We start from the raw sequence: 15144 nt of genomic DNA on the forward strand, positions 1-15144 counted from the left end.
GCACCAAATCCTATGGTCTATGCCCACCCTCAGTGAGCACACCATGGCCCTAACTCCCGAATATTGGAACATGACAGACAGTAAAGGGAGTGCGCGCTTCTTTCCTTTTTCACACAATTTCGTGGGTAGGGAATCCATTCCTATTGTAGTGGGAGGTTTGTTTTCTGTTTCCACGTGGAGTTGGGAACTTTTCCCTTAAAGGAAGCCTGTCAAGGCCTCTCCCTGGCACACTCAGACTGCCAGCCTTGCTGCTTTTGTGCTCTTAGGTCATCACTGTGTGAGATAAGAATGGCTTGACCACAGCAGGGCAGTATCATGACAATCAGTCTGAGGCTCCTGCTGAATGATGAATGAGTTGGTCGTGTGTGTGCTGTATGGGTTTGCTGGGCAAAGGCACAGTTCACACCCAAGGCAGATGGCATCTGAAGGCAAGTATCATGACACCCCACTTGAAATGAATTACTTCTAGAACTTTCCATTTACTGTTTTCAGACCACAGTTGACCCTGAGTAATGGATACTGCTGACAGCAGAACCACATGCGAGGGGTCTGCTATAAGCTTACCTTGAGTTCACGGGGGACATCTGTGTCTTAGCAGGCTGAGGCCGTGTTCCACTTCTAATGAGAGTGCCATGCTTCCATACTATGGAAACACATGCTAGGGGTTACTCCTAGAGGTCACTAAATATGTTCTGAAATAAACAAGATGCAGAACTGTAGTTAGAGTTTTCTCCAGTCCTGCCTGGCCCACAGTCAGGACAAATCTCTCTCACCCGCCAGTCCCACAGCCACTCAGACCCAACGAAGTAAACACACAGAGACTTATATTACTTATAAACTGTATGGCCATGGCAGGCTTCTAGCTAGCTGTTTTTATACCTTAAATTAACCCATTTCTATTAATCTATCAGTTGCCACATGGCTCGTGGCTTACCAGTACCTTACATCTCGCTTGTCATGGCGGTGGCTGGCAGCGTCTCTCTGCCCCAGCCTTCCTGTTCCCAGAATTCTCCTCTCTCCTTGTCCCGCCTACACTTCCTGCCTGGCCACTGACCAATCAGTGTTTTATTTATTAACCAATCAGAGCAACACATTTAACATGCAGAACATCCCACAGCACAGAACATACAATTTAGCCTAAAGACTACAGATGTGGCTGAGGTTCAGGCATTACCAAGGTCAGAGAAGACACGTCCAAAGCTGTCAGAACACTCTTTGGTGGTAGATGGTCAGCCTCCCTCCAATCTGCTAAATGTTACTGCGCCTTTGTGTTTTTCCTGTCATGTTTTCCCTAGTGACCTCAGTCCTAGGAGAAGTTCCTGAGTCTGACTGGTTCCAAATGATGACTGTAGATGAGAGAAGATGGCAGAGGCAAGCTCAGAAGTCCACCAGTCCACAAGCCTCCTTCCTCATGCACAGGGCCAGGCAGCTGTCCTCTGACTTTGACACATGTTCAGTTGGGTTGCATGTGTGACTTCTTGTGAGTCAGTTAACCCTTTCAGTGCTTGCCTTCTGCCTCACCTCATCTAGTACTTTACGTCTTCTCTCTTTATGGTTTTTACAAAGAGATTGTTCTAAAAGCAGCAAAGATTTTGCTATCTCCCCACTGTCTGCTGACAGGTAGGAACACTTACTGTTTTACACATTTTCCCTCCATTTATACCATTCCTACAGCACAAAGCAAGAAGACAGACAGACTATAAAAACTTGTTAAAGGTTTGAAAACTTTTTTTTTTTTTTTGGTTTTTCGAGACAGGGTTTCTCTGTGTAGTTTTAGTGCCTGTCCTGGATCTCGCTTTGTAGACCAGGCTGGCCTGGAACTCACAGAGATCCGCCTGGCTCTGCTCCCGAGTGCTGGGATTAAAGGCATGTGCCACCACCTCCCAGCAGGTTTGAAAACTTTTAAAGATGATATAAAAATGTCAACTCTCTAAAGACTGACACCAAACTTTACTACAATGCTAATTATAAAACTCTGATAAAATTTTAGAGTTAAGCACTTAAGCTTTTATTAACGTGGATTAATTATATATAATGAAGAGTCTCGTGCCGTTTCCGTCTGTTTGTGTGATCTAGTTCATCACAGTCACCTCAATTTGCGTCTTTTGGCCCCTCCCACTCCTGCTGAGGCCCCTCCTTCTCCCCATTCAGCCCTTGTTGGTTTTCATAGCTTCTTGGGTTTTGCTGTTTTGATGAGCCAATAAGTTTCATTAGGATTGCTTATAGGACCATAGCTAAAAGGTTAACTAAAAGAATAGGACACCTTACCAGCGACTATACCACTGGAGAAATGTCTCTCCCTTCCTCATCAACTATTAACACATGACAGAGTCATCTTAAAGAAGGAAAAGTCCATTTGACTCAATCCTTCATGACATAAGGCATGGAGAGATCACTTTCTTTTTAGGGGTGAAAGCTCGCAGCAGCAGCAGGAGTCCATGTCATGACAGACCAAGAAGTAGAGAGCATTAGAACTTAGGCTGGGCTATACCATCAAAGACCCACCCCTAGTGGCCTACTTCAGTCATGTCCTATATCCTAAAGCTGGAGAACAAGCATTTAAAACACAGAACTATGGGGGATATTTCTGACTCAAAGCACAACCTTGTCTATAAGACTGAGCACCTGAGATAGCCATGAAGTTCTCACACTTATAGTAACATGAGCCCTGTTACTAACAGTGAAAGTTCACTAACAATATCACACTCTCATTAACAGCAACAACAGCTTTGCCCCCTTGCTGTGGCCGGGCCTGATTATTACTGCCTGAATGTTCACGTCGGTCACAAGATGGAAACAAATATTATTTCCATTTTCAGAAGCATGAGCAATTCAAGAAATTCTCAAACTTTCACATAGAAAATGGTGTAAACAGGATGCAAAAAACAGGCTTTCTGACCTTACAGTCCAGGCTTAAGACGGTCTGACTTTACACAAAAGTGGACAGGGAGTGGTAGAGACTAGAGAGTTCAGGAGGTGGCTCCAGTCACATGAGGCTTTGACTCTGACTCATGTCAATGGTACGAACTGAGCTGAGGGACACAAGACCCTCCTAGAGGGCCCTGCCGGTGCCACTGGAGAGCATGTGACACCCACAAGTGCACAGAAGTCAATCCAAATTGTGATAAAGTCTATAATAGTTTTTAAAAGTCAATCATTTGGTTTAACACAAAAGAATTTCTCAAAAACTAGGAAGCCCAGAAGCTGAAATAAGAATGATGACTACATTTAGACTACTTGGTAACTTTTAAATTTTAGACATTAAAAACATAAATCACTACACAGATGGATGATGTTTACAATTCTAAGTTTACTAAGACATAACATTTAAAATCTATGAATACTTCTTCCCTGTGGGTTGGTGAAAGTCAAGGAACCAGTGGAAGGAGGGAAGGTTGCAGGAAGTGCTCAGTGGAGGCTGAAATGGAGCCTGATAGTTTGGCAGTTTGTCTGTCTGTTATTCACATTAACAGAAAAAGTGGGCCTAGGACCTAAATGTCCACAGCCATGGAGGTTTGGGGACAGGCTCATCACAAAGGCATGAGGTCGCTCTAAGACTGGGAGCTGGGACTTCTCTGAGCATACCTCGAATGCTTGCTGCCTTGGCTGATCTTGACCTCATTGAACCCTCATCAAGGGCTGGATGCAGCCTGACCTGGGTGCAGGAGGCTGCATCTTCCCAGCTTCCTCCAACCTATGTTACATCAGCTTCAGCACTGCCTCCCTTAATACAAATTAAAGCTAATCATTTATTTATTTAGAAAATAACTATAATCCAGAGGCCATCACTACAGATGCTAGGAAGGTCATAAAACCTTAACCCAGTAAACTTGACAACATACATAACCTGGATGACAGCATGCTTGGTGTGGTGGTTTGAATGAGAATGGCCTATATAGGCTCATGTGTTTGAATACTTGGTCCCCAGTTGATGGAACTATTTGAGAAAGATTAGAAGCTGTGGCCTTGGAGGAGGTGTGTCACAGGGTATGGGCTCTCTCTGCCTCGTGGTTGTGTCTCCAGATAAAAGCTCTCTCAGCTATTGCTCCAGAACCATGCCTGCCTGTCTGCTGCCATGCTCCCTGCCATGACGGTCATGGACTCTCACCCTCTGAAACTGTGAGCCCCGAATAGATGCTTCTTTTGATAATCTTCCTTTTTGAAAAAACAGAAAAGGGGAAGTGCTGTGGGATGTCCTGTATGCTGTGAATATATGTTGCTATGATTGGTTGATAAATAAAATGCTGATTGGCCAGTAGCCAGGCAGGAAGTATAGGTGGGACAAGCAGAGAGGAGAATTCTGAGAGAAGAAGGCTGTCAGGAGATGCTGCCAGCCGCCACGAGGAGAAGTGTGATGTAAGATACCGGTAAGCCACGAACGAGCCACGTGGCAACTTATAGATTACTAGAAATGGGTTAATTTAAGATATAAGAACAGATAGCAAGAAGCCTGCCATGGCCATACAATTTATAAGTAATATAAGTTTCTGTGTGTTTAATTGGGCCTGAGCGGTAGCCAGGTAGACACAGGAATACTCCAGTTACAGTAGTGTCTTATCACAGCAATAGAAAAGTAACTAAGACAGCCCCTTATGGCTGTCATGAATTGAAGGAACAGTTTTGAAACTACATCTAGAAAATGTAAGGCTCAAGGGGCTTCTGAACATTTAAGGAAGAGATATCAATTTAATGTGAAGTTTTACTATGATATGAATATTTCCCCCCAAATTCTTATGTCAGAAAAATAGCTCCCAAATTCTTCTGTGAATAAGGAGGTGGAGCTTCTTTATAATAATCGGGAGTAGATGAGGCTTTGGGGATCCAGTCCTATGATGACACCAGTGGCTTTGTAACAAGAGGAAGAGACACCAGAGTTGGTACCCTTGCTTTTATCTCAATGTCACAGAGCAGCCAGACAAATCTCACCAGATGCCTGTGTCTCTCTCTTGGAGTTCCCCGATTGCAGAACTATGGACCAAATCAACGATTACTCTCTATAAATTTGTCTCAGATCCTTTGTTATAGCACTAAAAAATGGAGAAAGACAGAACAAATAGCAGAGGATGAAGAAATACTTCCTAAGTTTTTTCCATAGCCAGCAGCACGTTGAGATGAAAGCCCAACCAATATACTACTAGAGACCAGTTCCCCTCGTGCTCACAGACGCAGAAAGCTTCAACATAGCATGGGGATATTGAGCCCAGAAACATTCACAGGAGATAATACATCATGGTTGGATATAATTTATTCTGGGAATGTACGGTTGGCTTCACATCTGAAGATAAAACAATATCATTTATCATATTGACAAACTAAAGAGAACAAAACAACAAAATCACCTCATACATATATAAAAGGCATCATAAAAACCCAACACACACTTATTATGAAATCTCAGAGCAAGGTACTAATGAGTAGGTGGATGACGTCACCTTCAGAGAGCCTCAGAGGCCACCGTACAAAAGGGCAAAGGCTGACTGCCTCGCCTTCATAGTCCGGAAAGCTAGCAATGCCCACCTCCTTCACAGTGCCAGCACTTCTGTGGAGTGGGATTGAGTACCACGTAGGAAGAGAAGAATCTATCCACAGAAAAGATGACTGTGAGGAAAATTCCAAGGAATCTATATCTTTAAAGCCACAAACCTAAACTTAGTAACACTTCTGAGTGTAAAGTCAAGATGCCCAAATCCAATAAATCCCTGTATATTAGCAACTCGTGATTGTGTATTGACAATGAGACACCATCCATTTTTGTATCTGTGAAACATCCATCATATTACATAGAGATGAATGTAACAAAACAGAGGTGAGATCTGCATGAGAAAAACTACAAAACTGTGGAGGGAGACTAAAGATGGGAACCAGCAGCCTTCCTTTTGAGGAGAACAGACAGTGTGAGATAAAGTGGATGCTAACTTGGCAAATGGTTAGCTCACAGGAAAACAAGCAGAATGGTGCCTTATGGAGCACAGAGACAAGGCTGTTTGTGACTTCATCTGTCACTAGCCATTGAAGGACTTACCTAGAAGGTGGCCTTAAGGAAATGAAAGCTTGGAAGATTCCAGGCAGAGAAGAGGAAGTGCATACCTTGCAGGGCTCCATGCCTGGCCTGCTCTGGGATGGAGTAGAGAAAGGAATGATGGGAGAGAAGCATAAAGAAGAGAAATGGGCAGGCTATGGGGAGGGGACAGGGCCAGGCTGGGCCTGCTGGTCATCAGAGCCGTAGTGGTGACCTCTGGTGAGGTGGGAAGCTCATGGGGATTTCCAGCAGGGAACTAGACGGTGAATTACACATTTCAAAGTGTGACACCCTAACCACCAAGGGGAGACTGGTTGCCAATGGAGTCAAGAGCCAGGGAAGGATCTCAAGGAAGTGTGTTCACCCAGGTGAGGGTGCCAGCTGAAGCAAGAGCGTGGGGGCTCAGAACATGTTTCTACAGAAAGCTCAGAGAATTCTGAGCAACTGAATAAAAGATACAAAAGAGTAGAGAGAAGGGGAGAAAAGAGGGTGGTGGGGGAGGAGAGGGGAGTTAGACGCCACTGTGAGCAGTGGGAGGAAAAACGGAAGCTGGAAAGAGAGGACAGAGGATGGGGGTGAGCACCAGACATCCAGGTAGAGCTGCAAGGAAACAGTTGTCTACTTAAGGTCCCATCCAGGCTTTGGGTGTCTCAGCAGGGTATGTGTACTCCTCGGGGGTAGCTGCGTGTGGTTTTTAGAGTCCTAAGATTACATGGTGTCACTTAAGGAGTGGTTTTTCTCTAGAAAAGTGAAGGTCCCAATGTTAGACCTGCACCCCAAGGCCTGGAGCCAGAGGATGTGGGAAGCTCTAAACAGCAAGAAAAGACATAGGAGGGAGGGAGGCGTGCATGCGTGCGTGCGTGCATGCGTGCGTGCCACCGATTGCGGACAGTACTCTGGAGAGAGGGGAGGGATAGGTTGTCTAGTATGGTGACAGCTGAACTATGGCATTTACCAAAACAACACCCAGGGTACCAGAAGAAGAGTGATTTGGACTAAATAGTGGGGGTGGGATGCAGGAGTTCAGGAGAGAGCAGGGGAACATCAGAGCATAGAATACTCTCAGGCAGTTTCAGCTGGTCAGTCTTCTGCAGATAAGGCCAACGTTACCTGTACCATAGATAACGAGGAGTGACTATGCCTAGGAGCTAAACTACCACAGAAACCCCAAGTGACACCTGCAGTGGTCAAACCTGAGAGACGATCACATTACAAATTACTTCAGAGGAGGGTGGGACTGTGTGTCCACATATCCACAGTGGGGTATAAATGCCATTTGTGGAAAATTATTTATCAAAATCTGTTGAACTTTTTTTAAACTACCATTCATCATCATTCTAGCCCTTAAATGCCTAACCTATAAAAACAGTTACAGGCCCACATCCATAGAGACACGTGGGTGGAGTCTTTAGTGTGGTGCTGCTCTTAGTCACGGCGGGTGGGAGCTGCTGTACGGTGGCTCCCCTGTCCACAGTTTCTAGAGCTGAGGTGCTCCATGTGCTGAGGTTTACTGCACCCCACAGGATTACACTCTCAGAGCATTGGAGTCATCTCCATCATGGTAGGAACACATTTGAGCCATCCTGCATTGGTCCTGCCTTGGTGTGTCAGCTGAGACAGAGCAGAGAACATTCTGCTTTCTTGCTCAGCTCTCACACTGTGAACAGTTGCTTTTCCCCTGTGGACTGCAGAGCACTGTGTTTGCCACATGCTTATTTGTGGGTGTTCTCACACTTACAGGGGTTCCCATGTCTAATGCTCCTGAGAACTGGAGTGCACCCAGTGGAGATAATGTGGGTGCAGGCTCATCTTTGTGTGACTCTGGCCAGGAGTTAATGTTAATGGTTCAGCCATGCCTAGTCAGTAAGGTATCTTTAAACAGAAACACACAATTCAGAACACTACATCTTGATCAGTTGGTGAAAATGTGGACACAGAGGCGTGAGGAGCAAAGTCCTGGGTTCCCCTAGATGTGGGGATCCTGTGCGCACTGGTTTGGTGTTCATGGTAGCTTTTGGAATGCAGCCACTGAGAACCACCCTGCCTTTAGTGAAGACTGCATGAATGAAGGCACATGAAGGTTATACATCTAGCACAAAGAGCAATAATCCAGACAAACCAGCTCCTTAAGATCCCATTGCATGAGAAGAAGTTGAGACACAAAGATGCATAAGGCATTATCATTTTCAATGGTGTGGCTCACTCTCTAAGTGGTCACTGCAGCACTGTGGAGTGATGGACACCAGGCTGATGATGAGGGCCTTCGGGTGGGTGGGAATGGGGTCAGAGCAGGAGTGTGTGCAAGGGCAGAGGGCAGAGTAGGTCAGAGGAACCTCATGGTTGGCGATGCACGTATTCACAGTGAGGGCTGTAGACAAGGGAATCTGGCAGAAAAGCAAGCATACCCTCTGTGTGCTGACTCCCAGGGAATCCCACATGGTAAAGAGACAAGTTACAGAACAGTGTGTTACTTCTGTTTAGTGACAACTCTGCTGAGCATATGCTTCTAAATATAAGAATGAAAGAAAAAGATGATAATTAGGCATTGAGAGATTGGGGGTCTTACAGGAAAATGATGCTTGTTTTTGTGTTTGTTTCCACTGATTTGCTTCAGCAGACGCAATAAGGACTGTTTTGTTGAAACTTGAAATACAGCACAAATAGAATTTTTGAAAGCATCAATTAGCTACATTTTGATTGGCTAACTAAGAAAAGATATAGCTGTACCTAATGTGACTGGTTCACTGCTTAACTTATCTCAGTAGAGGATTTTGAGGGTGTCTCCAGTGTTACTAGGACCCAGAGTTGTTATGGGCAACACCTGTAAATTCTGTTTTCTTTTTTCCTCTTAGGAATCCTTAAGAGCCATCAGATATGAAATATCCCCGGATAAAGAGTATGCGTTGTTTTCCTACAATGTGGAACCGGTAAGTCTGACTCTTTCCCTTATGTAGAGGAATGGTTTTCTATGCTGCTGCCTTCTGAGAGTGCTTCCTGAACGCACCTTCCTCATGACCTCCAACCCTGAGACCGTCTGTATACCCAGGACAGCCCCTTTCATGTGTCATATTGCCACACAGCAGAGAGGAGAGACATAAAATCATTCTTGTCAGGAAAAACAATGACTCCTTTTAAGAGATGTTTCCTGGGATTTTCTGGAGGAGATGAGTCTCCTTGGAGCTACCCCTTGTACTTTAATTCCCTGGTTCCCAGTGAATTGTTCAATTTTAGCCCTAAAACAAAAGGCAGCTTCCAGTGGGTTCTGCCTGCACTCCCTGGCCATGCCGGAATCCTGATGAAAGCTAAGTCACTTTCCCTTATGTATATTCTTGTTTGCTGGTGCTTTATCAATCTCCCACCCCCTAAAACTTGCTGAAAATTTCTCACCCTGGGTTTGAGCAGCTGCCTAAACATCCATTCCCTGGCTGGCTCTTTCTCATTCCCAGCCCCTTCCAGTTCACTGGTCTCCAGTTCTCCTGAGATCATCTAGTTAGTGTTTCTTGCCCCTCCCATGGGGTAAAAGTCCCTGAGAGGTGTCTCATGTCAGAGAGGCTCTGTGGTGAGCCTTGCATGAGAAGGGGTATTGATTTCAATCTTGTGGCATAAGCCGGAGAATTGGTGTGTATAGAGCAGCAACCCAATTCTAAATTTTCTAAAAAGTTTGGCAATCAGGTTATTTATGGATATTTCAACTTTATTACAATAAATGTAGACCTTTGAAACTCTCTCTTAATTTTTTGAATGTCTGTTATCCAAGAGTGTTCATTTTCAATCTCTAAATTCTCTGGGACAGTTGGGCATCTAGCTCTATTTGCTCGGGTGAGTCTCAATTCTAAAGGGAGAGCTTTCACCTTGGCACTGCCTTATTTGGTGTGCCCAGCCCTCAGCTGGCTGCCTTAAGCTTCGAGCAGCTGAGCATGGTGTCCACAGAGGACAACTCTCACAGCTCCCTTCACCACCCTCGGAAACCCCCGACGTTCGGTGCAATCAGGTACCTGAAGTGCTCTGGGTTTTCTGCTCCAGACTGAAGTTCAGGCTGTCTTGAAGCGTTTAATCACTGAATCAGCCAACACAGGGGATCCAGTGTGTCCTGCCCCCCAGAAATCTTCAAAGCAAATCCTGCGTTTCTTCCTCAGAATGTTCTGAAGGAGACTGTCAGGTGCTCAGTGGCACAGGAGTACTCTTGTGCTTGGTTCCATGTATCTGTGCATAGAAGGATCCTGTGCCAACGTCTCTCCTCTTCCCCAGGACTCCTTTGAAAGGACACCCTGGGGTCCCATCACAACTAACAGTCATTCGGTAAAGATGATTTTGTCTAACATGAGTCTTTTTTTTTTTGTAAGAGATTGACGATGGTTTCTGATGATTATTAAAATATTAAACTTGCAATACTGGGGGGAGGGGAACCAGTGGGTAATAGCATTTGTTTTTTTAAATAATTTTTTGATTAAGAAATTTTCTACTCACCCTACATACCACCCACAGATTCCCCCCTCCCTCCTCCTCCCACCCCCCAGCCCTCCCTCTCAAGCCACCCCCAATCCCCACATCCTCCAAATCAAGGTCTCCCATGGGGAGTTGGCAGAGCCCTGCACACCAAGCCAAGGCAGGTCCAAGCCCCTCCCCGCCACACCAAGGTGCCATACCGCAGGCACCGGGCTTCCAAAAGCCTCCCCATGCACCAGGGATGGATCCCAATCCCCCTGCCCGGGTATCCCCCAAACAGTTCGAGCTAAACAGCTGTCTCCCATATCCAGAGGACCTAGTTAGTCTCATGGGGGCTCCACAGGCATTAGTCCACAGTTCATGGGTCTCCACCAGTGTGGCTGGTCATCTCCGCATGTCTTCCATCGTAGTCTCGACGCCCCCTCCCCCCTCCCCCTGCCCGCAGAATCCCTCCTCTCTCCATGGAGCTCAGCCTGGTGCCAGCAGTGGATCCCTGCATCCACCTCCATCAGTCACTGAATAAAGGCTCTATGATGACAGTTAGGGTATTCACTAGACCGGTCACCAGAATAGATCAGTACAGGCACCCCCTCAAACACTGCCAGCCATCCAGGGTGGGGTCATCCCTGTGGATTCCTGAGAGCCTCCCCGACACCCTGCCTCTTCCCACTCCCATGATGCCTTCATCTATCACGGTATCTCCTTCCCTGCTCTCCCACTCTGTTCCCCGCTCCAGCTCGACCCTCCCATTTCCCTATGTTCTCACCCCCACCCCCCATTAGTCTTAACACATGGAACACTAGCTAGAAATGAGACCTTTGATGTGACCCTTTCTCACGCAGCAGTTTTTATTGAAATTTAAAATAAGGTCAAAAACAAAAGTCCCATTAGTTTTCTCAGCCAAAAGAAAACACAAAAATTTTAAAGGATTCAGAGAACAATAAAAACTTTTAAATATAAAAAAAAGTATTTGCTTCTTGTGATAAACACAATGAGCAAAAGCAACTTAAGAGAGTAAAGGGGCCGGGCGGTGGTGGCGCACGCCTTTAATCCCAGCATTCGGGAGGCAGAGTCAGGCGGATCTCTGTGAGTTCAAGGCCAGCCTGGACTACCAAGTGAGTTCCAGGAAAGGCGCAAAGCTACACAGAGAAACCCTGTCTCGAAAAACCAAAAAAAAAAAAAAAAAAAAAAAAAAAAAAAAGAGAGAGAGAGAGAGAGAGAGTAAAGGATTTTTCTGGCTGACTCTTCTAAGTCAGGATCCATCATCAAGGGAAACTGGGGCCAGAACTCAAAGCAGGACTCTGGAGGTGGAAACCATAAAGGGAGAGTGATGGGCCCACTTTCTGGCTTGCTCTCTGCTAGTGTCCTTACACAGCCCAGACCCACTTGCTAGGGCTGATGCCTCCAACAGTGGGCTGAGCCCTCTCTTATCAATCATCAGTCAAGACAGACTTGGCCACAAGCCACTAAGATGGAGGCAGCTCTTCAGGTGAGGTTTCCTTTCCCAGGTGATTCTAGACTGTGTCCAGCTAACAATAAAAACTAACCAGCAAAATATGAAGATTCCATAGTATAAAGTCCATCCATACTTCTAACTTGAGCAGAAGTAGTTGCTAATGGTTTCAGTACTGAGTGGCTACTATGCCATCAATTGTGAGCACGGATTCCCAGAATCCCTTCTGTTTCTGGAGGAGACATGAAAGGGGATGTGCATGGATTCCTGCTTGTCCATCTGGTGGGGGGACGTCCTAACCAGATGAACAAAGTTGTAAACATTTCTAGAAAAGGGGGTGGGTGCTTTCACAGGGAAAGTCCTAGCCTGTAATTATGGAATAAGTGGGATGGAACAAGGCTTCCTAAGCTGTGGTTAGTAATTATTATTAAGAGGGTTAGGTTAACAATATAATGATTAATTTACTAATAATATAAAAGAATTCATACGCAAAGAAATCTGAGAACTATAATTAAAGTTAAGTGTTTCCTTACTGCAGCACACGGTTGAAAGGTTTGGTATCCCCAGGGGGTGCACAGCATTTCCCAAGGGACCTTTTTTTTTTCAGCTTTAACATAGTGTTTGTATTAATTTTTTCATACAACCTATTCTGATTACATTCCTTCCCCCTACCCAACTCCTGTCAAATCCCTCTCACCATCCTATCTATCCAACTTCATACACTCTCTCTCTTAGGGAAAAATAATACAAAACAAAAATGCACACATAAAAGCATCGGGGTCCATTTTTTTCTCTACCCCCAAGCACAGGGCCTGCTCTAGTATGGTTGACATACCCCATGTCACTCCACTGAAGAAAACCAGCCCTCCCTTTCCCAACAGGCATCGACCACAAATAGCTCCTTGGTTAGGGCTGGGACTCCAGGCTCTCTCCCTGTGAAAATGTAACTTACCAAGTATATTTGATTGAGAATAAACTCAATCATGTTTCTCCAGACATAAAGTACCTGTGGGTCTGTACTCAGTGTGCCTGGAATGTGGAGTATCGTGCTTCTATGCATGTGGTCCCGGCCTTACAGTTGCAAAGCGTATCTATTTTCTATTTTCGCCATCTCATCTCTTCCCTAACGATTATTCCTGCCTCAAAGAGCTAATGTTTGTCACATGAGTTCTGTTTCAGAGACAGAAAGATCTTCCTGTCATTTCTTAGGGCACATCTTCTAGAAAATTCTCTTAGAACTGAGCTAGATGTCAGGGGAATAGTAGGTTTTAATTTGTAGTTTGAGGGTGATACTAACTCCCAATAAGGAAAAAAATGCTTTAAAACAAGCCTGCTTCATTAGTGCAGTCCTGTTCCTTCATGCGGAGAGTGGCTGGCAAGTGTGACACATTTCCTAAACTCTGCAGAGGAAGAGAAAAGATAATTGAAATTGCAATATCTTAGATCATTTCAAAATATATGCACTTTGTGAGAGGAAAGAGAAATTCTATCTGCAAAAGATTCTCACTTAGATAACACTTTCCTTAAAAGCCCTGAATATTTGCAAATAATTTGACTTCCATGTTTAAAGATGACATTGAGAGGGGCTGTTTTTAAAGCCCCTTAATACCATTCTATCCCAAATAAAATAGCATTTTGTCCAAAAGTTGTTCTAAATAAAGGCCCAGTCACTCAGTCACCGATGCATGTAACAAGAGACCTCAACACTCAGTGGCTTAAAACAAACAGTACCATGGTTTCTGTGGGTCAGAAATCAGAGCTCAGGTTAGCTGGATCTGTTGACTTTGAGTCAACAGGCTGATGTCAAGAGTCATTATCATGCCTGGGTGTTGTGGCACAGACTTGTAATCCTAGCACTTGAGATGCTGAGGCAGGAGGACTGGTATGAGTCCAGTACTATAGTTCTGGGGGGATCTATGTAGCATCTTTATTCTACTGATCCTGAAACATAACAACAGTGAAGAGCAAGACTCATCTCCTTTTTCCCTAAACTTCATTGTCATGCAAGTACTGAGTTGCATAATGAGTTATAAATCAGGACCCTGTCTCAAAAACTGTTCTCAACATCATCATCATCATCATCATCATCATCATCATCATCATCATCGTTGTCATCATCATCTGGGCTACAGTTACATCTTGAGGCTCTGGTGAGGAATGGTGCATCCCAAGTTCCTTCACATGGATATTGACAGGGATCCCTGATGGGCTCTAGGTCAGAGAAAAGACTCAGGATCTCCCCCAAAGACCCTGGAAAATGCAGTGGCTTGTTCCTTGGAGCAGCAAGCAAGAAGAGTGTTGACAGGGCGGGTGCTGTCAGTACTTCTGATCCATTGCAGAGGCCCCCTCATCTTACCACAGTCCATTTGCTAGAAGCTAGATACTGGGTCCAGCCCATCACAAGAAGTATGGACTGGCAAGGTGGGAAGTCTCTGAAGCTGTTTCAGAGCTTGCCCCTGTACCCTTGTCTCCTTGGTCCTCTTTCTCACATGGTTCCCAAAGCTCCAAGAAGTCAGAGAAACAAGGAGGTGTGAGTTCAGCATGGCCATGAGAGAGTGCCGTGCTGGGGGGATGGATGTTCCCCCTCACTCTTTTTCAGTGTTCGCATGACAACCAAGTTTATTGGAGAAGGGAGATGAGCTAGTTGTTAGTGACTCAGAATTACTAGGCAAGCCAATCTGGGTAACACCTTCCCTGCCTGGATTCGATACAGATTTAATAAATGGTGAAGAAGGAGCCTACCACAGTTCTTAATAGGTAGTGCTCCTCTGTCTCACCATTGTTGTGTGTTCAGGATAAGTAGACTAAAGACACAACATAGACCCTCAAAACCATAGTATTACTATGATTGTCTTGAGAATCCAAGTTCAAAAAAAAAACCCTGATTTTGTGTGTGTCTGGTAATTTTACTACCAAGTCTAAAACTTAGCAACAAACTTATATAGTTAGATTTCCTTGAGTTTGCTGCTACATTTCTTAAAGAACTTTATAAGTTATGTACTCGGAAGGGAAAATATCACCCAAAATGAGCCCTATCTTGTTTGTACTTGCTGATGGCACCCCTGGCCAACCGGGGGTGGCAGTCAGGTGCTCTGTTATTCTATGTACAGGTGGTGATTTGTAGAGATGACTGAGACTCATACCTAGTGTCATTACCAAGTCATATGACTCTTGGCCATCTCCAACATGCCCTGTGGGCATTGGCACTGAAGCCAGAAATTGACCT

At 45.0% G+C, this 15144-nt stretch overlaps 1 protein-coding gene across 6 annotated transcripts in view; it reads left to right on the forward strand.

Moving 5' to 3' along the window:
- Dpp6 (dipeptidyl peptidase like 6) overlaps positions 1-15144 on the forward strand; it is an 883656-nt gene that overhangs the window by 637392 nt on the left and 231120 nt on the right. For all 6 annotated transcript variants that reach the window (XM_052721907.1, XM_052721909.1, XM_052721906.1 and 3 more), the window contains exon 5: positions 8872-8946. In XM_052721907.1, the coding sequence (XP_052577867.1) occupies positions 8872-8946 (75 nt within the window). The remainder of the gene's footprint in view (positions 1-8871; positions 8947-15144) is intronic.

This window comes from Peromyscus californicus, unplaced genomic scaffold (genome assembly GCF_007827085.1).
Source record: "Peromyscus californicus insignis strain IS unplaced genomic scaffold, ASM782708v3 Scaffold_6__1_contigs__length_162567912, whole genome shotgun sequence".
Lineage (NCBI taxonomy): Eukaryota > Metazoa > Chordata > Mammalia > Rodentia > Cricetidae > Peromyscus > Peromyscus californicus.